The following is a 24,588-nucleotide window of genomic DNA, read 5'->3' as shown; positions in this document are numbered from 1 at the left end:
CTTCTAAGCCCTAAACCTAGGGAAAATTTGAATGGAGACTTGAAGGATGAAAAGGAACCAGCCATTCAAAGAACATTTCCTACACAGTTAAGTATAGGCCCTGAAGCAAAAATGAGTTTAGCATGTTCAAGAAACAGCAAGAAGACCACAGTGGCTAAAGTGTTATAAGTAAAAGAGTGAGGTGAGAGAAGTAGTGAGGATCAGATCCTATAGGCCCTCATAAGCCACAGTCAGTGAATTTGCCAGAGGGAAGGGCTGCAGCTCAATTACTCTTCAGCTATAATAGTTACTATTTGAAGCAGGTAGTCCTTGACATTAAGTTCGTTTATAAATAAATTCTATACAAGTTTCCTCATTAAATGGCTTGGTGTCTACTTCAGAAGTTATCATGGTCGCCAAGCACAGGGGGTCCCAGGTACTCGGGAGGCTGAGGTGGGAGGATCCCTTGAGCCCAAGAGTTTCAGACCAGCCTGGGCAACATAGCGAGACCCTGTCTCTCAAAAAAGAAAAAGAGAAAGAGAAAAAGAAAAAGAATGTATCATGGAGCCTGTGACATAATAAGAAATACATATTTTGGTGTTCCTTGTTCTCAACTCCATTTCTGGGACAGAGCTCCCAAAATCTTTGTAACTTCTGAGTGATGAGGTGACAGGAGTGTCTTTTGTTATTCATAATAAGCACCTCTCAACCTTTTTTTTTTTTTTTTGAGACACAGTCTTGCTCTGTCACCCAGGGTATAGTGCTGTGGTGTCACTGTCGCTCACTGCAACCTCAAACTCCTGGGATCAAGGGATCCTGTTGCCTCAGCCTTCTGTTGCTGGGATACAGGCATGCACCAAGATGCTCTGCTAATTTTTCTATTTTTAGTAGAGACGGGGTCTCGTTTTTGCTCAGGCTGGTCTTGAACTCCTGAGCTCAAGCAATCCTCCCACCTCGGCCTCCCAGAGCACTAGGATTATAGGCGTGAGCCACCGTGCCCAGCCTTCTCTATTATCTTTTTCTAACTGAGGCTGATGTCTCCTGAAACTGTGCAATTCCCAAGTATGATTCAACTTCCTTCCAAGTCAAGAATGTTATAAACAGAACAAGGCATGAAGAAAATAAAATTTAAAATATACAGCATAAACAATAAAAAAAAGTTCCCTATCTGCATAGGGAAAAAAGGTAGAAGAGCACATTCCAATGTATTGATGGCCATTAAGAGTAACTACTCTAGTTAATTACGTTTATCCATGATACATGGATTTAGTTTAATTCGGCATTAAGTTCATCATTTTAAAAAGTTTATTTTTAAGTGTCCCATAAGATACCACACTGGGTAAACATTAAGCAAAGAGATATGGGAGAAATCTCGGGGAGAAGGAAGCTATTAATAAATCAAGGAAGAAGTAACAATGGTGAATGTCCACATCTGCACTCCTTGGAAGGCACAGATCATGGGGAGAAGGCAGAGCAACGCACACCATAAACCAGCACCTGACCCAAAAGCAGTCCTGACAGGCTCAGTCAGGCTGAGATCAAAGCTGAGCTTCACAGGTGGCTTGATCTTGGGCAAGGTATTCAACTCTCTAAGGCTGTTTCCTTATCTGCAGAATGGTGATGACTATAATAGTACCCATTCTTACAAAGCTGTAATAAGGATGAAGACAAGTGCCCAGGCACTGTGGCTCACATTGGTAATCCTAACACTTTGGGAGACTGAAGCTGGAGGATCACTTGAGGCCAAGAGTTTAAGACCAGCCTGGGCAACATAGCAAGACCCAACCCATCGATACAAAAAATAAAAAAATTAGCCAGGTGTGGTGGCAAGCACCTATTCCCAGCTACTCGGGAGGCTGAGGCAGGATTGCTTGAGCCCCGGAGTTCAAAGTTGCAAGGAATTATGGTCATGCCACTGCACTCCCATCTGGGCAACAGAGCAAAACTCAGTCACCAGCCCCCAACAAAAAGAAAAAGACAAGTAATCAATGGGAGGTGTTTACAACAGTGCCTGGCATGGTAACTACATGGTAAATGGGAGATCATACATAAATATATACAAATAAATTTAACATCTTGGCAATCTACATTTCTTAAGTCTACAGTGGTTCACAAACTTTAGCATCAAAGAAACTAGAGGGCTTATTAAAACATAGACTGCAGCGCCCCCCTCCCTGCATTTCTGATTTAGTATTTCTGGGGAAGACCTGAGAATCTGTATTTCTAACAAGTTCCCAGGTGATGCTGATGCTACCTGGGGACCACACCTGGAGAATCACTCCTCTAAGACAGTGGTTTTCACCCGCCTTTGGAATGTTTACATGCCAAGCCCGTGGCTAGAGATTCTGATTAAGGAGGTCTGGACTGGATCCCAAGGACCTTCGCTAGGTTTTTTTCCCTTCAATTTTTGTCTCTAAAGCTCCACAAATAAGTCTAATACAGGTCTGGGGAGGAAGCCTCAGTCCTAAATAATATAAGTAGCATAAACCTTATTATATTGCCTATATGCAAAGTGAGTGCTGGATACCTACACCTCATTAAGGTTTGCTTCCTGACCCACATTATGGAGCACAGGTAGAATACTCACCCTGATACTCTTCCAATGCCTGTAATAATGCCACCTGCAGGGACCTCCTCATTGTCATATAACTGATAACCTGCAAATTGAGATAATTCTAGAAATGGAGACCTGATGGGAAGAAAGAATGTTGCTTAAATTAACATCATTAAAAAATACACATGCATTTCAATAGTTACACATGGAAAAGGAAAAGATTTTTCTTTCCTGGGACAATGTTTCAAATATGCATTTTGTATATAAAATCTAATTTAAAATCTAAAACAAACATGTGGTGTGAATATTTTAAGGATTTATATGGTATATCCATATAACAGAATAGTAGGTACTTATTTTAGAAGATGTACAAACATGTTTATCAATACAGAAACAGAATAACAGCTAACATTTATGTGCCAGGCTCTCTCCTGAGTGCTGTTGAACAACTAATTCATTTACTCCTTAGAACTACCTTCTAAGATGGATTCTATTATGATCCTCATTTACTGATGAGGAAATTGAAAAACACAGTGATTAAGTCACACAACTTAAGTAAGTGGCACAGCTGGGATTTTAATAAGCAATCTGGGCCCAGGGACCAGGCTCTTAACCTGGTCTACCTCTCACTTACATGTTCAAGATACATTAAATGGGAAAACAAAGAGCTATAAAACACATTTAGTATGATTCTTTTTTGTTTTTAAAAAAACGTAGGTGTCTGATACATATATGCACAAAAATGGTCCAGAAGAATATACACCAGGTATTAATGGTGTTTGTCTCCAGGTTGGATGTGTGTGCACATATTATAAGAAAAAAATACTTCTGGAGTTTTCACTTACTCCTCTCTCCGTCTCTCACTCCATATCCAATTCTTCTGGAAATCCTGTTGGGCTGGCTCTATCTTCACAACATATCCAGAACCTGACACTCCTGCCACCTCCACTACCACCACCGTCCGAGTCCCCATCACATCTCCCTTGAATCCCTGCAATCGCCCTCTAACTGGTCTCAGGGCTTCTACCCCTGCTGCCCACAGTCTACTCACGACACAGCAGCCGTAAGTCAGATAGATTACAGGTCTCCTGTTCAAAGCCCTATAATACCTCCCCATGGTAAAAACTAAAACTTTTATAATGGGCCAAAAGGCCCAAAGGGATCTGACCTGTCTCCTACTGCTCTCCCCTTCACCCCCTCAACTCCAACCACATGGCCTCCTGGCTACTCCTGGAGCATATCAGCATAACTGGCACACTTGCACCCCAGCGTCTTTGCACTGCCTGTTCCCTCTGCCTGTAACACTCGTTCCCCAGATATCTGCAGGGCTCTCTCACTTCCCGCCTTGCTCAAACGTCACCTTCTCCATGACGCCTTCCCTCACCATCCCACTTAAAACTGCAACTTGGCCCCCATCTTCCTTTCCATTACCCTTGTCTACCTTTTCTTTTTCCTATGACATTTATGACCTTCCAACTTACTACATAATTTACAATGTTTATTGTTTATTTTCCATCTTCCCAGTTTCAGTAAGACAAAGTTCTTTATCTGTTTTGTTCAATGATGTATTGCTAGTGCGGTAACAGTGTCTGACACATGGTAGGCTCTCAATAAATGTATGCTGTTGAATCTTACAATAAGAACCAGAATTCAAAATAATTTATTTACAAAATAAAGTATCATGGAATAGAGAACACTCAGAGCTAGGACTTAGACATGTACCAACCCAGGGTCTATAAGATTGTCAATTCTTTCTCTGGGTAACAGTTTTCCTCTTGATATATGCCGCGCTCGGGCTTTCTCACCACCTCCTATGATAAAAGCATCATTAGATTAAAATAGATTGACATGATATAAGGTCTCTAAGTTGATGCCAGAAAAACATAATACTTAATCCAAAATATGGTGCTTTTTAAAAGTTCAACATATCCTTTGCAAAAGGCTGATTTTTCAGATCATTCACTCACCTTACAAGCTGCTAATTTTCTGAAATAAATAAACTGGCATTTAAAAAAAAAAATCAGTCTATCCCTGATCCTAGAGTGTATCATACACATTTTGAATTCACTAGTGATTACCTAAAGAAATTACACTCTATAATTCATGCATTGCAAATACTGCCTCATCTTCACATTTATTAAATACCTACTATATGTAACTAGCATTGCACTATATTTTCTATCTTCATTTGCACCAGGTAAAAGCATAATTTTAGAAATTAATTCCATGATAAGCATAGTGAAATTTACCCAAAAGTGCCATTAGTGACCCATAACTTTTTAGGCCTGCAAATGGGAGAGTTAAACACCTTCAACAGCAATTAAAAAGTCCCCTTTCCATAGTATCTTGACTCAGAGATTGTCTTAAGTGCTTCCCAATATTGCTCACATCATGACAAAGAAAACTACAATAATTGAAGAGTCCACTGAGGTATTCTTGATATTCTTGGGAATGAATATTTATAACCTGCTCTCAGCAAGCCAACGTAATGGAGCAGGAACAGAAGTATCAAATAATTAATACATTAGTTTATTTTCATTGGTGGCCAAGAAATTCATCCTAATAAAGTCTTTGTCTAGTGAAATGTTCAGATATTTAAGAAAGCCATTTCTTTATTTAGGTGAGAAAATAAGTTCATATCTATTTCAAACAAGCTTCCAAGTATGACCTTCAAGACTCTTGGCTGTACCTACGGGGATTTTTTTTTTCTGAAGAGGCACATAGCGTATATTTATAAGATTAAATCTGCCTTAAGGTTGCCAAGAAAATTATATCACACATCTAATCTTTTAAAATGAAAACAATTTTGAGAAGGAAAGAAAGCCTTAGTTACAAGATAGTGTGACTTAAGTCAAATTGCTTTTCTCTTTCCTTCCAGCCAAGTCCCTCCTCAGCTGTGTTTAGGGGTAGGAGAGGAAGAAACAGAGGGGTTACAGAGGGCAGAGGAACGATGAATACACTCATTACCTTGATTGTGGTGATGGTTTCATGGTGTCTACATATATCAGAACTCATGAAATTGCATACTTTAAATAATACAGTTTATTGTATGTCAGTTATGCTTCAGTAAAGGTATTTAAAAATACATGTCAAAAGAAAAGATGAACTAAGGCACTGCCAGGAAATCCAGGCCTGGGTGAAGGTCTCTGGAGAGTCAGGTGATATAGGTGCCCGTTAACGGGCTGGCAGGAGAGGGGGCAGAAGGAGAGGGTGGGGCGACAAAAAGGTGGTTAAGATGTACCGAAAAAAAAAAAGTACTTCAGACAACATCATTCTTTCGTAAGTGTGCCTAGAGGTGGGCCTTACAATTTGGAGCAGCTGGTGAATTCTGGTTTTGTTAGGAAGAACCAGAAAGTGGATTATCCTTGATGAAGACTCAAAGAGCACAGAATTTGGATTTCTGTGACTTGAAACCAAAGAGACAGAATGCAGGCCATTTTCAAAATAGTATTTTAAATATATTACAAATACCTAAGTTAGGAAGAGGTATAGGAAATTTACAGCCTTTTTTTTTTTAATTCTCCCCAGATAGAATGAGAGTAATTATTGCCATGTGAATGAGGTCTTTGCTTCAACTGATCCCACTCTGAGTTTCCTAATCTGTTTGTGTCTTGGCAACTTTTAGGGAATTTAACTGAATTTGATAAAACTGCTATAGTAAAAAGACAGAGACTGCCAGGTGCAGTGGTATATGCCTCAGGAGGCTGAGGCAGGAGGATCACTTGAGCCCAGGAGTTCAAGGCTGTAGTGCACTATGATTATACCTGTGAATAACCACTGTATTCCAGCATGGGCAACATAGCAAGATCCTTTAAAAAAATAAGACAGAGACTAAGATATTCTAAATAGGTCTATTTTTTGTTCTTCCCTATTAATTTTAATTAATCTATTAAGTCAAAAGAAGACAGAAATGTGTGCTTGTAGTGAATAACGCCTATAATTCACAAGCACTGAAAATTCACTAGAGGGATTAAATGACTTGACCGAAGTTATTTAATTACTAGAATAACAAACCAGTCCAACCCACCACTCTTAAAATGCTACAAAGAACCAAAATACTGAGTTAATTTCTTTTGTAACACACTATACAAATGAAGAGTCAACCTTAGATGGTCTCTCTGTTCATCTGCCATTAATCGATTTCCTTGCCTCCCTAAAGGCCTCAGAGAAAAAAAGTAATATAAATATTTTTATTTAAATTAAAAAGAAATTCACTAGGACTTCTCTGAATTATTTCCCTAATTACTTCTACTGGGAGTCTGTCCTCTGGACGTGATAAGATCATACCTAACAATGCAATAATACTCTGAAACCACAAATTTACAAATAGAGAAAACAGATTCTATCTATGAGGATACTGGGGAGAATTTTTTTATATGAGGTTATAAAATTCATATAGCTCATTCTAAATAAAGTGCTTGTAATATATTAAGAATCTTGGCCAGGCGCGGTGGCTCACGCCTGTAATCCTAGCACTCTGGGAGGCCAGGGCCAGCGGATCGTTTGGTCTCAGGAGTTTCAGACCAGTCTGAACAAGAGCAAGACTTCGTCTCTACTAAAAAAATAGAAAGAAATTATCTGGACAACTAAAAATATATAGAAAAAATGAGCCGGGCATGGTGGCGCATTCCTGTAGTCCCAGCTACTCGGGAGGCTGAGGCAGGAGGATTGCTTGAGCCCAGGAGTTTGAGGTTGCTGTGAGATAGGCTGATGCCATGGCACTCTAGCCCAGGCAACAGAGTGAGACTCTGTCTCAAAAAAAGAAAAAAAAAGAATCTTATTTTACGCCAGACTTGATGGCTCAGGCCTGCAATCCCAGCACTTTGGGAGGCTCATTTGAACCCAGGAGTTCGAGACCAGCCTGGGCAACAATGTGGGCAACATAGTGAGACCCCGTTCTCTATGAAAATTAAAAAAATCAGCTGACCACATGCCTGTAGTCCCAGCTGCTCAGGAGGCTAAGCAAGGAGGATCACACGAGCCCAGGAGTCAGAGGTTGTGGTGAGCTATGATTGCACCACTGCACACTAGCCTGGGTGACAGAGTGAGACACTGTCTCAAAAAAAAAAAAAAAAATCTTATTTTGAAAATAACCTTTAGTTTCAAATCACATGACTTCTAAAGTAAAAATGTCATATATATCAATAATAGCAAAACAGAATAATACTATTAATATGTTCCTATGATTCCATTTCTTCCAAGCAAAAGAATGCCATTTATGTCCAAAATTTAAAAATAAGAAATAATGACAATTTGCAAAGTTTTTAGGGAATCTCATTTATTTAATTAACAGTAAGCCATGTGGAAATTATTTAAGCCATATGTCACAGCAAAAAATGTATAATTGTGCAAAATTTAGCATGTATATAGTATGTGAATATGACTAATAAATAAGAAATGTTTTAGTTGCTTAAGATGGAACAAAAATTTCAGTGTGATGCTGTGAATAAAACAAAACCTTAAGAAAAAATAGTTAAAAATTGAAGGTCATAATGTATATCTGTTAAGAAAAAAAGAATGAAAAGCAAAAGTAGTAAAAAATTGAAAAATCTGAATCTTTACTTTTCCCCCAAAGTACAGCAGTGCTCTATGAGAAAAACTGGCCAAGTAACAGGAAAAAATCAAATTAAATGTCTGCATACCAACAAATGCATAATTAGTCTTAAGAGTCAAAAGCTTAATGCAACTAGTTTTTCCTAAAACCATTAACTATTAAAGGGACATCGTCATTAAAAGCATAAACTGAAGAATAAATGATGGGCTTACCTAGTTTTATGTGCTGCATTCGTTCATGGAGTTGATTTACTAGTGCTTTCATCTGCTCATAATTCTCCTAAAACAGAAAGGAGGAAGAGAAGAATATTATTTTAGATATATTATATTATATTATTATAGAAAGCAATTACTTTTTTACCAAAATAAGGCTCAAGAAAACATCCGCCCATGCCCCTCTGTGTGGCCTCCACACTTGGGCTGCCCCATCCTACGGACCAAAGTCACCCCTGCCTGCCTTTGTTCAAGCTCTTCCTCTCTACCACCACCCGGCTCATCCATCTCTCCAAACCTCACCCCTCTTTTAAAGCCTAATTCGTGTTTCATCTCATCTCCAATGCCATTTCTGGCTACTCCTGCTCAATTTAATATCTTTCTGCCTTAAACAGCCACTGATTTCTGTTTGTTTTCCTATTTTAAGGAATACAAGCTTTAGATGAATTTACAGTCTTTACAGTATGGCTCCATTATTTCCTATTTTCTACAGCTCCAAGAGCTCTTGAGATCATGGTTTCTGCCACATTCCCTTGCTCTGCAACATCCAGAAAATAAAAAAGAAAGGAAGTGGCATGGTGTTAGGGAAGGAACAAACCTGTGCCCTGGGGCAGGGAGGTCCCAAGCCCTGAAGCATCTATCTGACAGCCCTGTAAGCTACTTCCCTTCTCATCCCAGGGAGCCCTGCATCCTAGGGAAAAGAACCTGCTGGGAAATTAGCTCAAGAATCTGCCTAGAATAGTGTTTCTCGACCTTGGCATTACACTGGACTCATTGGGGAGCTTTTAAAAAACAAGCAAAAACATAAAAAAGCACTGAAGACTGGTCCTACCCCAGAGATTCTGATGTCATTGGCTATAAGTGTGGCCTAGGCACTTGCAACCAAATCAGAGAGACACTTGCCTATAATCTCCATTTCTGAGTTTACACTCAGGGCAAACTGGGAACATACCAAAAAGGAGTTTGTTTGGTAAGAGGCAAATCCCCCTTCTTACCACCGGAACTTTGTCAGATTATCATACTGTTTGTATCAGGATATAATAACATGAGATGGGGGAAAACCAGCAACTTTCCTCTATTATTATTATTATTTTTTCTTTTGGGACAGAGTCTCACTCTGTCACCCTGGATAGAGTGCTGTGGCATCATCATAGCTTACTGCAACCTCAAACTCCTGGGCTCAAGCAATCCTCATCCCTCAGCCTCCTGAGTAGCTGGGACTACAGGTGTGTGCCACCACGCCCGGCTAATTTTTTTTTTATTTTTAGTAGAGACTGGGTCTCACTCTCGCTCAGGCTGGTCTTGACCTCCTGAGCTCAAGGGATACTCCCACCTCGGCCTCCCAGAGTGCTAGGATTACAGGCATGAGCCACCGCGCCTGGCCGCTCAATTATTATTAAACCTAGGTGATGAGATCCCTTTATTCACATACAGCAAATTCAGAAATTTCCCAATTTATGAATTGTCTCAGACAAACAAAGCTCTGTACCAGAGAGTATCTGTTCAGGCCGTCATCAAGAGGTGACAGTAGCATGACCTATATGTCAGCTGAAATGTATAGAGGGATTTAGACCAGGCTTTGGATGGAAACCACTCGACACAGGCAAGGGGTGTGACCAGATCGTCTTTGTCACCTGAGACAGCCCTAGCAGAAGGATAGGCTTTGTAAAGGAAAGGCCTCCTCGTGTATAAGCCAAACAGTGTGGCAGAAAAGGGCTCTGGGAGATGGAGTCAGCAGCTGTCTGAACATCTGTCACCAAATGACATCTTCTCTTTGGGGCTCTCACCTTGATGCTTGGCTGCAGCTGCCACACTGCAGACACCACCAGGACTCCGGGTCTGGAGCACTGCTCTGACCTCAGCCCCTAGGCTCTCCCCTACACTGCTCTTATTCACCACCTTTCAACATGTGGTGAGAAAACAAGCTGATTAACATATTGCTAAGTGCAAAGGAAAGCAGATTTATTACTATTTCACTATGTAGGTAAACTAGTATTTTCTGGTTTTGTTTTGTGTTTAAGGTCTATTCTTGTCAATTTCTACACTTACTCCCGGGTTAAAACCCCACCTAATTAAGTGTCTACAATTGTCAGAAACCTTGATCTTAAGAATCCCTGTGGACTGCACAGGGCCATCAACAGGGCAGGCAGCCTGCTCAAACGATCCTGGGTCGGTAATTCTGCTATACCTCTCTCCACTCTTAAGTACAATGATTTCTGCAACTCATAGGCTCACTGATCCTGTTGTTTTTAACAAAAGATCTGCTTGTTTTGAGTTTAAGGAGTTTCTGGAGAGAAACCTCATCCAAACTGTCAACCCTTGTGCCTCTTCACTTTCAAGCAGTCAGGATTAAAAGGCACCCTGGAAAATACACTGTTGGAAAAGATGAGCCAACAGGACTTGCCAAGTTTATTGTTCAACATGTCTCCCCATGTTCGATAAAAGAAATTAAGTGCTCCTGAACAAAAAGATCTGCGTACCTTTTATCACAGCAAGGTGTGTGAAAAGTTAACGCATTTACTTAAATACATTCCTATGTTCTTTTCAAAATTGGTAAGATCAAGGAAAGGTTTTTTTCCAGCAACATATAAACTCCCCTATGATTTGTCCTTAACGTTGTTAACTTTGTTTCATGAAAATTTTCAGACATATACAAAAGTAAAGAGACAAGTACAATGAACCAAATGTACCCAATGTACTTCAACAATTAACCATACACAGCCAAGGTTGCCCTCATCCTGAATCATTTTGAAGGAAATCCTAGACATAACACTTCATCTATTTCTGTATCTCCACAAGATAGGGACCATTACCACATATCAATAATCAAAAATATCCAATTAGTGAAGACCTTTCTCCAACTGTCAGATAGATTGTTTTTTATAGTTTATTAAATAGGATCCTATATAGTAAGGTCTACACCCCCACAATTGGCCAGTGTCTCTTAACTCTTTTCTAAGATATAAGTTTTCCCATCTTTCTTTCCTTGAAAGGTTCTGTTTGTCCTATAAATGTTTCACACAGTACTAAATGCATCCCACAGTGTCCTTTAACAAGTTTTTCTTCCCTCATAGATCTAGAGGCTGATGAGATTCTGGTGTACTTTTACCTGTTTTTTTTTTTTTTTCTCCCCATCTCAAGATTTACTGACCTCCCCTCCACCTCCATCCTACCTCATGGTCTCCTACCAACTTTGCAAACCACTAACACCAAAGTTCAGAGCTGATGAAAGACAGTTCACATATGCACAGAGAAAGCAAGTAACCCTCTATCGGAGTATCCAAACCTTGAGGTGCAATCACTACAGCCAATGACATTGCCCAATTTAGAACAGCATTAATCAAAACTAAAACTAATTATACAAGGAGCCTTTACTCTAGCAAAACCAGCCTCCCAGTTAAGAAATAAAGGAAAGTATCACTCATTGCCAGGATTTTCTGAGGTGCACAGTAGTGGGTGAAATGAGAGCAGGCAGTACCCACTACTGTTCTAATAGGAGAGACTAGGAAAACCTGGCAGAGAGAAACTGGACTGTGGCCAGGGCACCAGGAAATAGACCTCTCTGAGCCATGTCTCATCCATGGCATGGCTTTACCTTTTGTTCCCCATTGTCTGCGTCAAAGTCAACTGCTTGTAGCTGGAAGTCCCAGAAGATAAAGGTACTTTCGTGCCCCATGTTGGGCGTTCTTTGGCTGGCCCAGTGGCTCATGCCTGTAATCCTAGCACTCTGGGAGGCCAAGGCAGGAGGATCACTTGAGGTCAAGAGTTTGAAACCAGCCTGAGCAAGAGTAAGACCCAGTCTCTACTAAAAAGAGAAAAAATTAGCCGGGCATGGTGGCACATGCCTGTAGTCCCACCTACTTGGGAGGCTGAAGCAGGAGAATTGCTTGAGCCCAGGAGTTTGAGGTTGCTGTGAGCTAGGATGATGCCCCTGCACTCTAGCCTGGTGACAGAGAGAGACTCTGTCACAAAAAAAAAAAAAAAGTACACCTAAGTGAGTTCTTTTAACATCCACCATGACACATTGACTGCTACACTAGAAAAAAAATTTTTTTCCCTTGGGGCTATGGTGTTTTATTACAAAAATAGGATAGAAACTTCAAAAACAAAACGATCCTTCTAATTTAATGAAAAATGCAATTTATTGACTTCTATTCATTTAATTCATGATTTTTGAATTTGTCAATATTAATTGCAACAATAAGAACATCAACAATTAAGATTTTCACGAACCAACTGCAGGGTTTTGCTTCACAAGCCCAGGCTCAAAACTAACTCATATGGCAGTTAATATTTTAAGGAGAGCACACCCACTCTCTCTGTGCTATTTATTATCTGTGGAGAGACTGTTAGCTGCTTATCCAAACCCATTCTTACTGTCTTTCTTGATGAAGTAACCCTGATTTTATTCAAGGTAGCAACATGCCTCACTAGAAAAAATAACATAGCCCAACATCCTTTTGTAGATATGTGTGGCCATGTGACTAAATTCTAACCAATGACATATAGGCAAATGTTAGGTATGACATCTAGAAAGCCTCCTTAAAAATACAGCCTGGGCAACATAGCGAGACCCCATCTCTACAAAATATAAAAAAAAATTAGCCAGGCATGGTGGCATGAGCCTATAGTCCTAGCTACTCAGGAGGAAAAGGCAAAAGGATCGACTGAGCTCAGAAGTTTGAGGCTGCAGTGAACTAGGATTGGGCCACTGCACTCTAACATGGGCAATAGAGTGAGACCCTGTCTCAAAAAAAAAAAAAAAAAAAAGATAAGCAGGTGGGGTAGGTGGGGCCCCTTGGCCTACTTGCCCTTCTTCCTACTTTGGAATTCAGACATGATGGAGTTTAAGCAGCCATCTTAGGCCATGAGGTAGATTAAAGTACTTGTTCCAAATTCTTCCTTCCTTGCCAAGATTCATTATGAGAAGACTATACTTCATCACCCCACAGTCTTTGAGTCTGCCCATATTCTTGCTTTGACCATTGGAATGTGGGCAAAAGTCAGTGTATGAGAGACTCACTTTAGAGCTAAGGACACACAGAGGTTGAAAGTGAAATGATGAAAAAAGATATTTCATGAAAATACAAAACGAGAGCAAGATTAGCTATACTAATATCAGATAAAATAGACTTTTTAAGTCAAAAATTGTTTCCAGAGACAAAGAAAAACATTACATATTGACAAAAGAGTCAACTTACCAAGAAGATATAACAATTATAAGCATATATGCACCAAACAGTAGAGCTCCAAAATAGATGAAGCAAACATTAACAGAATGGAAGGGACAAACAGCCAGCTCTAGAATAATAGACTTCAATACCCCACTTTCAATAATGGATAGAACTACCAAACAAAAGATCAGTAAAGAAATAGAGGTCTTGTAACAGAGGTAAAGGTCTGAAAAAGGGAAACAAAACGTTTTGAGTTGTCTTTTTAAAACTCGCCACCGTTTTTGAGAATTAAAACCTGTATTCTGAGGCCAGTAATGTCAGGCAGAGAAATGCTGTTTGTTTTCTATTATCTTAAACCACAGGAGACGATGCAACAGAATCATCAGTACAATGGTCACAAGATCATCATAACCAGAAACTCGGTGAACTGAAACCATCAATTCTAGTTAACAATAGCCCAAAGCAAGGACATGTCACATAGACCTGAGCCCAATCACCAAAAACTCCCCTTTAAAAAGCCGTTTTTCTGCTTAAAGGGAAGATGGTGGTCTTCTGAGACACTAGTCTGCTGCCCTCCTCATTTGCCAGCAAATTAATAAACTTCTCTTTCTTTTCCACAAACCACTTGTCCTCGTTCTTTGTTCTCACTGATTCAGCCTCGGGGACAAGTACCCAACTTTCGGTAGCAGTCTTGAACTTAACAGAGTGGGGAACCTGCAGCCTCAAGGCCACATGTGGCCCTTCAGATCCCCAAATGCAGCCCCTTGACAGAATCCAAACGTCACAGAACAAATCCCTTTACTAAAATACATTTGGATTCAGTCAAAACACCTCACTCAAGGATCCAGAAGGCCACATGTGACCCCACGGTCCCAAGGTTCCCCACCATTAGATCTACAAGTCACCCCAAAACAGCAGAAGAAAGTACCTAACTTTTTCAAGTGCACAGGGAACATTTTCCAGGATAATCCATATGTTAGGACATATAACAAATCTTAATAAATTTTAAAAGACTGAAATCATATAAAGTGTCTTTTTCAATAACAATGAAATGAAACTAGAAATCAGTAACAGAAGAATAACTGGAAAGTTCACAAATATATGGAAAGAAAAACACTGAACCACTGGAACTCCCCCTCAGGCCCGGGAGTATCAGTGCCAGGCTCAAGCCATCAGATTTACGTGACAGTCAGTACTGGCTAGAATTCACCTCCAGGGCAGTCCCTTGTTAACCAACCTAGTCTCAGGATAAGCCTCTCTAACCAAGAGGCAGTATAGTTTAGTAGCAAAAGGGCAGGATTGAAAGGCAGATGGACCTGAGGTCAACTTATTGTTTCCCCACTTACTGGTACCAGCATTTGGCAAATCTTGACCTCTCAGGGCCTCAGATTTATCACCAGCAAAATAACAACAGTATCTACCTAGTAAGAGTCTTGTGAAACTAATCAACCACAGGGCTTAGTGCCTGACAGTCATGATGAATTTGAGCTGAGGCATTAGCAAGTTCCTACCTGTTAAGGGCCAAAAGCTTCAAGACTACTGACTGTTATAACTTTTGGCCATATAAGTTAAAAGCTGAAATTTTAACATTGTCAAAGCTATTTCTGTAACATCACAGTGTGAGTTTTTTGCTGAAAAAACATTAACCTGCTATCTCACTTCTGTAAAACTGCTTGCTAAAGACAGTGCCCCAAGTGTGGGAATGCAACACCCATGTTCTGCATGAACAAGCCCTAAACTGCCCAGATCCTGTTGCACCAGGACATGAGAGTGACGTAATGCTGCTTTTTGCCTCTGTAATCATGCTTGCTCTGCCCAAACGATTTTTCACCCACGATTAAATAAAAGCTTTCTGCTTCAAAGGCTCAAGGCTGCTCTCTGTGTCACCACCTTTGGCGGTGCAGACTATAGTCGCTGGCCAGCTAATAAAGACTCCGAATTTGGTTCAATTCGGTCTTTAGGTGGTCATTTCTCACGTCTCAGACCATAACACTACCCAGTCTTTTCAACCATAGAACCCACCTAGGTAAGGCTGAGTGAGAAGCATTGTAAAACAACAATTAAGACCCCAGAGTCAATAGTTAAGAGCCAGACTGCCTGGCTTTAAATTCAGGCTCTGCCACTTAATAGCTGTGTTATCTTAGACAACTTACTTGACCTCTATGTATACCATAGTTTTCCTATCTATAAAAGAAAGATAACAATAGTGCCTACCACACAGGGTTGTTAGGATAAATACATGAGTAAATTCATATTAAGACTTCAGAAAAATGGTTGGCACGCTATGTAATTTCTATTATTGTTACTTATTATAGTTGTTATTTATAATCAAGAAACACAGGACACTGGGTCATTCACCTTATACCCCCCACAACTATGGAAGTTGGACTTAGCCATATGACTTGCTTTGTCTAATGGAATGTGAGCACACAGGAATTCCAATACATCCCAGCAGAACTTTAAATCCAATTTGTGTGCAGCTTCTTTCTCCTGCACTTTCTTCCATGAGAAGAGCATGTCTAACTCAGGGTGGCTCCTTCAGCCTCAGTCCAGGAATGAGAAGACACATGGAGCAGACCTGAATCCACCCTGCAATGGAACAATCACAGCAGCTGACTCAAAGTCACCAACACATAATATGAGTGAGAAGTTAGTACCTGCCCTTGTGAGCTACTGAGATTTTTAGAATGTTATGAAGCACAACCTAGCAAAAGGTGATTCATACAAAACCCATCACCAAATATCCTATCTCTGATCTGTAAAACCCACTACTGGTCCTATATAGCCTTCCTTGTATTAATGACATTACCACCCACCTAAATATCCTGCCCAGTTAGAAATTCCAAAGTCACCCATGACTCCTCACCCACTTTCTCCTTTTCACTCAGTTATTAATTCTATAGTCTGCTTTGCTCCTCGGTATCTATACCTCCCTCCTACATACAACTGTAACTCTGACCCCATCATCCCAAGACTCAACTCTTCCAACTATCACTGAACTCTACTCTTCCTCTACACTAGTCCATCCCCCACACTGAAGATTCTGCCATATGCATAGGACCATGCCACTTCTCTACTTAAATATTTTAGTGGACAGCATGCAAAATGGATCTAAACGTGGCTTTTGCATGCAAGGTCCTCCTCTATCTGGCCCCAAAATCAATCCCATCTCCAGACAATATTCCATGAATTCCATGCCTTTAGTCATGACTTCCAAGTTATCATACCAAAGATACACTTTCATAACTCAGTACCTACGTTCTTATAACTCTTTTGGTTTGATAGACTCACCTCCCATCATCCACTACGAACCTGGCCAGTTCTTACCAAATGAAGATCCATGTCACTCATTATGTCCTAGCTGTGACCACCTTTTCAAGCTTTAGACACCTTTCTATCACACTGCACTGCAGTTACCTGCTATCTTGTTCATCTTTCCTACAAAAATCAAGAGTTCCAGTCCTACACATCTATACCAAATACCTAAAATAGTACAGAGACCACAGTAACCACTTAAAGTTTCTGAATTAAACATTCTCTCCAGACAAACAATTGCGTATTGTTTGCACGATTTAAATGTTACTTGTATAGGCTTAAAAACCATGGGAACAGATTAAAATTTTATAGCTCTGGTATTTCACAAGCCATGAGCTGTTTTTTTCACCTCCCAATTCCAAGAAAAGACACTAGAGAATAAATATTCTTTATTAATATAATCAACTATTTAGGCTGTGGTAGGCCAGTGGTTCCTAAATCTGGCTGTCGCCAGGCCCCTAAGGACTTCATTAACAATGCAAACACCTGGACTCAGACCGAGACCCAGAAGGTCCAGAGTGAGCCGCGGGCCGCTGTATATTAAACAAACTCCCCTGGTGACAATGCTAAGTCACGTTTTGAGAACCACCGATTTCAAAAACACAATGTACAGTGCCAGCTCTCAAAGTGAACTAAAATTTATTTGATCTGGAATGATTTTCTTTTTCAAACTGCACGATACCCTAGTACGTCCCAGAATCGTGACTGGTGATCGGGAGAAAACAACAGCTGTTTAAGTGCGCCCACCCTCCACTTGCTTCCTAGTCGCGGCCAGAGCCTAGTCCCCCCGGTCCCGCACTGGTGACAGGCCACGGGGGGCTCACCCAGCCTACCCGGTAGATGGCAGAGCTTGAGTCCGGTTTGGTGCCCAGCGAGGTCATGGAGTCCCCATGATAAGCGCGCAGCCGGGAGACAGCGGCGCGTGCTCTGGACCGCAGGGCTAACCTCAGGGCAACCCACATGGCGGCCGGCACAGAGCGAGGGAGGAAAGCGAGAGAGCGGCCCGCAGCGGACCCGCGCCGGTGCCTTTCCCCGCAGCTCCTCTCTCCGGAGCCACGCCTCTGCTAGGGCCAGGCCTCTCAGATTGAGAGGCCGGACCCCGCACGCGCCTGAGCACGCCGCTCAGGATTGGTCGGCGCAGGCACCACGCCCCCTAGCTCGGCCAATAAGAGGCAGAGGCGCAGCCCCGCGAGGCCCTGTCCTATCGCGAGCCCAGGTTCGCCGGACTCCCCGTTGGCAGCCCGCTGCGCCGCCGCGTTTGTATAGGTGTTATATTGCCACAACAGTCGGTACAATCACGGTGGTGACTGTATTACATTAGTGAATCTCATCTGTCATGATTGCATACAGTATGACAAGCTTTTAGTCCTTTCACTGGCGATCTGAAAACACTCTTCTAATTATTTTCGCTATTGTACTGATACAAGGTTGTGGACATCAGTGCTATGATCTTAAATAAAGGACTCTAAACGCACCCATAAAAATTAAAAACGATCTATACAAAATTCCAACTTTTTCGTTCAAATATTTATTGAACACTACTAATTACCACTCCATCAGTTTTTCATCCAAGTATTTATCTCAGGGCACATGCGGTGGCTCCGCACGTTGGGAGGCCGAGGCGGGAGGATAGCTTGAGCACAGGAGTTCAAGAAAGGTTGGGCAACATAGTGAGACCCCATCTCTACCAAAAAAAAAACTAAAAAGTCAAAATTGAGAAAAACTCCTCCCCCCCCCCCAAAAAAAGTGGAATAAACACCAACAAAAGGAAAGAGAGGAAGACAGGAAGAAATCGAAAACAGCAGGCAAAAGATAACATAAAGAACAAGTAAAGGAGGTACAAAATCTAATTAATGGGAATTACAGATATAAGAACAGTGAAAATGGAAGAAAGGAAATTATCAAAGAAATAATACAAGAATGTTTCCCAGAAAGGAAGGAAATGACTTTCCATATTGAAACGGCCCATGAAGTGCCCAACAGCACACGAATGCCAGGACAGGAAAGAGGACAGGTTTACACTAAAGCTCATTATAATGCAGAATACCAGGGTCAAAAAATACATAAATGACAGGCCACAAAGGATACAGAGTCAGAATAGCACTAAACCTCTAAACACTGAAAACTGGAAGACAGTGATGCATGCCTTAGAAATTAAGTGAAAATTATTTTCAAATTATTCAAGAATTCTATTCATAGCCCACTGAGAGTAAATTAACTTTCAGATATGAAAAGCCTCAAGCAATTTTATCATCCATGTAAAATGAGTGGAAGATGTGCTTCTCCAAAACAAAACCATGAACGACAATGACGTGGGCTGCAGAAACAGGGAATTCAAACCAGAAAAAGGAGAAATTCACAGGATAATGGCAACGAGAAGTCCCAGGATGATAGCTGTAACACACATGAAGACCTATGAAGCCACTAATCCAGATTTAATCAAGAAGCAAGAGCTCCAGGAAGTTTCCCGGAAAGAAAAGAAAACCTGTCAGTTTTCTGACAGTGTGATCAAGTGGAAAATTATTAGCAGCGACATTTTATAGACTTACTGGAGGGTGTGAAAAGTCACTGTTTAAAAAAAAAACCCTCCTCTTCTTTGAAGAAAAGAAAATAAAAAAATAATAAAAAAAAAAACCCAAAACAATGGAAGAAGTGAGGCAATTATTAACTCCAAGAAAAACATTAAGTTGTACCAGAAAGGAAATGTCATCATAGTACATTATGTGGTGCAGCAATGATCACAATACAATGAAAATACTGAATATGGACTAATCCCAAATTGTGACTAATATATTTGGAGAAAACAGGAAGGAAGCAGGGAGGGGAAAAGTTGTAAGAAAGCCAAAATTCTTGCCAGGTGTGGTGGCTCACGCCTGTAATCTCAGCACTTGGGGAAGCTGAGGTGGGAGGATTGCTTGAGGCCAGGAGTTCAAGACCAGCCTTAGCAAGAATGAGACTGTCTCTACAAAAAACAGAAAAATTAGCTGGGCATTGTGGTGCATGCCCATAGTCCCAGCTACTCAGGAGGCTGAGGCAGGAGGATCGCTGGAGCCCAGGAGTTCCAGGTTGCAGTGAGCTATGATGATGCTACTGCACTGTAGCCAAGGTGAAAGAGCAAGACTGTCTCCCAAAAAAAAAAAAAAAAAAACATAAAACAGTGCATATGAAGAGGTTAGCACAGTGCCTGGTATAATACATGGTAGCTTGTTATTTTGAAAAAGTGGCAGATTTTTAAATATCTAGGCAGGGGTAAATGAACATATATGAATAAATAAAGTCAGAGTGAGTTTAGTGCACAAAATGCATGGCATGACATAGTCTACCTTGCTATAAGCTGGTCCCAAATTTGGCTTTGAATTGCAAAAGAAAACAACACAAAGCCTATACAACAACAACAACAAAAAAAAAAAAACAGACCAGTTGAACAGAAGCACATTCCTGGTATTGAGGCCAAAGATAAATATCTCCTATAGGTTCTCTTATGTAGGATATTGGATGTTATTGTAAACAAATTCTACATCATTGTAGTAAAAATAATTTCTTCAGGCTTCTGTACTATTTCACAATGTCCCTAAACATAAGCAAACAGAACTATGTAGCACTTGTATTTAGCTCTTTAATGGTCTGACAAAATCCCAAGACAAAAAGATTTTTTATCTGAAGAAAAGGCTAGACTACCTACCCTTTAGGAAAGTTTCCATGGGTATTTCTCTCAGCTAAATTTTTTGGCCAACAAGATTTTGCCATTATCTACTTTAAAAGTCCAGGTTTAAATTATCTCCAAGACTAAGTTCTCCGATTTGTCTTTCTCTACAGACAAAAAGTGGGAAGAAAAACAAGAGTAAAAGAGATTGGGTTCTTATATCCTAAAATTCATAATATAAGGAGTAAATGAACAAAAAAGTAAGCAACACTTCCTATGTCCCAAATGTGGGGGAAACTCTATTCTTACAAGATCAAAATAACATCCTTCTTGGCAAGTATATAAGAATAAAGATTAATTCTTCCACTTATACTATATTTTTATAGAAGGAAAAAAGTAAGTAGAGACTGTAGTTAAAAATTAGTAACTAGTTTTGGTTAACTGAACATAAATATCTTTAGTCATCTGAAAAGGAGACAACAGAAATGGTATAAAATAACTTTTATTTACATAATTTATATATATAGAACATAACTGCTTTCTTTAGAACAAGAAAATTTACAAATGACAGATATTGCTTTTTTTGTCAAAGACTTCTTCAAGCAAGATAGTATACATGGTCACTTCTATTTCAAATAACATGATGGTAAACAGTGGATATTAATATTTTTATCTGTGCCTCAATCATTTACCAACAATTAGGCCTTTAAACTATCATGTTGATCATTTGCTAAGATGTAAGTGTTCAGGATGAAAAATCAAGAAAAGATAAAAACCTTTAATCATATCTCCTTTAAGGTTTATAAAATAACAAATCCTTTGTAACATATTCTTTACATGAATCAGACTTAACATAGGTCTTTCCACCTTGTAAGGTAAATACACTGATTAAATTTCTCCTTTTCCAAGATTAGTTTTAAGGATATAACAGTAAGATAATTTAACCAGCTGACTTGATTCTCTAATATAATGAATGCCCCTGTATTCTTTATACAGTAAAAAATTACATCTTCCATAAAATTAATTTATTACAGATGAAAAAAAGACAGATGTTAACAAAGTTAAAAAATAAATATTACACAGGGATATGTAATAGTTTAGTCATAGCAATCTAACACCCAAACTAACACCAATGAAGAGAAAGAAAACTTTTCAGAAGGAAAATTTTAAAAATTTACAAAAACAGGGTATTAAAATAGCAATTTACTACCATGATTTTTGTGATATATTAATCATATAAAATAAATAAATGCCTACTTCAAAGAATTTCCACTCAGAATTTCAGATTCTCCTTTTTTAAAATTTTTTTCTATTTTTAATCTACCCAAGATAGTACTTCAGATAGATCCTCCTTTATGACAAAAAAGTTAAGTTGTAAATTTCACTAAAAGGCAATGGATAAGTGCTCTAATAGCAGTAGTTTCAATAAATTAGCATTACTGTTAAACTTGTTGAGATATTCTCTTTTACTAAGGAACTTAAAAACATGGCCGGGCGCGGTGGCTCACGCCTGTAATCCTAGCCCTCTGGGAGGCCGAGGCGGGTGGATCGCTCAAGGTCAGGAGTTCGAGACCAGCCTGAGCGAGACCTCGTCTCTACTAAAAATAGAAATAAAAATTATCTGGACAACTAAAAATATATATAGAAAAAAAAAAATTAGCCGGGCATGGTGGCGCATGCCTGTAGTCCCAGCTACTCGGGAGGCTGAGGCAGTAGGATCGCTTAAGCCCAGGAGTTTGAGGTTGAGGTTGCTGTGAGCTAGGCTGACGCCATGGCACTCACTCTAGCCTGGGCAACAAAGTGAGACTCTGTCTCAAAAAAAAAAAAAAAACTTGCCACCATTTTCAATATACAAACACAATTATCTAGTCTTTAAAATATTTTCTCAATCCGAAATACTGATCATTACATAATGCCATAAACACAGTTTTAACTTTTAGGCACAACTCATAACTTCAATGACAAATAACTCATACATACAGACATCAGCACCTTAAGTTAAGAAAATTGCTGTCTAAAGTAGGGACCAATCCAGCCACGGTGCTTTGTTCAAGTACTGACTGTGGCTGTTTTCACACGAAAATGGCAGAGCTGAGTAGCTGCCACAGAGACTCTCTGGCCTGCAAACTCAAACTTGCAGAAAGTTACCAACCTCTGAACTAACATATTATCAACACAGGAGGCTTTTCAAATAAAATCAGAATAAATATGCTCTTTGAGAAGTTTAATTTGAACTATAAAAGATTTTGCTTGGGTAGGTAGCAGAATTATATATGCAAATCATCAAATCTTGAAATTAAAAACAAAACTTAAAATTCATGTTGTTAATAATCACTGACTTTATAAAATCTTATTTTTTGTTTTGAACATCACAATCATGCTCTGTGCTTAAAGGACTAAGTGTTCCTTAAGCAGAATTTAATGGGAAAAAAAATTATCAAGAAATGAGTTTTTTAAAAAGGAATGTGTGTGCATATACAGAAAGAAGACTGAGTTTTGTATGGAAATTTGCCTCATAAATGAAGTTAAGAGTATTCCCCCCATGAAAATCCTGAGATTATCCAAGAAATAAGAAAAACAAAAAAATTCACAGTACAAAGTCAATATACTAAAAATGATGAGAAAAAAAATGTTTTCAAAACATATACTATCCAAGCATTTTTAGTTATATCATTTTAAATATCTTTAAAATTGAAGAGGGAAAGGAGACAAACATAAATTTGGTAATGCCTTCTTTACCCACAATCTGAGGGATGAAAATAACTAAAACTGAATATCCTTTTAAATAAAAATTTTAAATATAAATAAGCTCTTTGATGTCTCATCTTTATAAATAATAAGGTTAAATACTAGTTCTTCAATTAGGGCTAATGTAACATCACCATGAATTAGAAAAATAAATATTATCCAGTCAGCCAATCAGCTGATAAAAAATTTTTTTACATTTACCATACTAGAGTTTGACAATTTGTTTTCATATACAGTCGTGTGTCATTTAACGATATGTTCTGTGAAATGAGTTGTTAGGCCATTTTACTGTTGTATGAACATCACAGAGCGTACTTACATAAACCTAGATGGTACAGCCTACTGCATACATAGGCTATATGACATAGCCTATACCTCCTAAGCTACAAACCTGTTCAGCATGTTACTGTATTGAACTGCAGGCAACTGTAACACAGTAAATATGTATGTATCTAAACACAGAAAAGGCAAATTTGTTGTGTTACAATGGCTTCAATGTCACTGGGCAATAGGTATTTTTCAGCTCCATTATAATCTTATGGGACCACCTTCATCTATGTGGTCTGTCGTTGACTGAAACATTATGTGGCACATGACTGTACTTAGAGGCAACTGAAAAGGTCTTCATCTCTTGGCCTCTTTAGCTGTAAAAGAAAGAAAAAAAAAAGAAAAGAAAAGAAAAAAGGAAAGAAAAGGTCTTTATCATCCCCCTCCCCAAAAAACAAAACAAAACAAAACACCTTCACAAAGGAAATTCCTAAATGTTAAATACAATACAATCAACCTCCAAATACATCGGCACTATGATTGATACAGAGAAATTTATCCACAACATTCCAAAATGTCCATGTGTGCTCAGCACAGGAAGAGTCAAAATGTAAACAAGAGTTGCTATTTCTGAGAAAGCAGTCTTAATTGCTTGGTGTTTCCAAAATGCTGAATCATCAGAATGAAAGGAACCTTAGAAATGTTTTCCACTGATTATAAAAGCTTCAAATCAAGCTCATTATATACTCAAAATCAACCCGGGGAAAAAAAAAACAACAACAACAGACAGTGATGCTTTTCTCTAAATACTGCTTTGTTGATGTAATTGACTCTGGAAATCCCAGGCTTCAAAAAAAGAAAAGAAAAAGTAAGAGACTGTTTTATTCTGTTTCATCCACTTCAATGAAGATATCACCGAAGAAATATTCAGAGACTGTGGTTGGCTCTTCTTCAGGTGCCCGGTTTTGGCCACTTTTACATCCTTCTTTCAGTGAAGGCTGGTCAAAAAAAAAAAAAAAAAAAAAAACACACACTATACAACATATATATATATATATGCATATATATATATATATATATATATTGCTAGTGGTAGTCTAAATTGATATAATGTTTGAAAAGCAATATGGCAATAAATATTG

General features: G+C 39.2%; 2 protein-coding genes across 8 annotated transcripts in view; both read right to left on the bottom strand.

The window, feature by feature from the left end:
• MCCC2 (methylcrotonyl-CoA carboxylase subunit 2) overlaps positions 1 to 17,853 on the bottom strand; it is a 59,189-nt gene extending 41,336 nt beyond the window's left edge. The window contains exons 1-5 of one of the 2 annotated variants that reach the window (XM_045565838.1): positions 17,622 to 17,699; positions 15,880 to 16,062; positions 8,300 to 8,366; positions 4,260 to 4,344; positions 2,567 to 2,668 (exon numbers count right to left, since the gene is read on the bottom strand). In XM_045565838.1, coding sequence (XP_045421794.1) covers positions 2,567 to 2,668; positions 4,260 to 4,344; positions 8,300 to 8,366; positions 15,880 to 15,990 — 365 coding nt within the window. In that variant the 5' untranslated portion in view covers positions 15,991 to 16,062; positions 17,622 to 17,699. Of the gene's footprint in view, positions 1 to 2,566; positions 2,669 to 4,259; positions 4,345 to 8,299; positions 8,367 to 15,879; positions 16,063 to 17,621 lie in introns of both variants that reach the window. The other variant, XM_045565837.1, reaches the window with a different exon arrangement.
• A 4,357-nt stretch (positions 17,854 to 22,210) lies between these two features.
• BDP1 (B double prime 1, subunit of RNA polymerase III transcription initiation factor IIIB) overlaps positions 22,211 to 24,588 on the bottom strand; it is an 84,464-nt gene continuing 82,086 nt past the window's right edge. For 5 of the 6 annotated variants that reach the window (XM_045565829.1, XM_045565828.1, XM_045565832.1 and 2 more), the window contains one exon: positions 22,211 to 24,444. In XM_045565829.1, the coding sequence (XP_045421785.1) occupies positions 24,328 to 24,444 (117 nt within the window). In that variant the 3' untranslated portion in view covers positions 22,211 to 24,327. The remainder of the gene's footprint in view (positions 24,445 to 24,588) is intronic. The other variant, XM_045565831.1, reaches the window with a different exon arrangement.

This window comes from Lemur catta, chromosome 12, assembly GCF_020740605.2.
Source record: "Lemur catta isolate mLemCat1 chromosome 12, mLemCat1.pri, whole genome shotgun sequence".
Taxonomy (NCBI): Eukaryota; Metazoa; Chordata; class Mammalia; order Primates; family Lemuridae; genus Lemur; species Lemur catta.
This window is presented reverse-complemented; position numbering and strand designations above follow the sequence as displayed.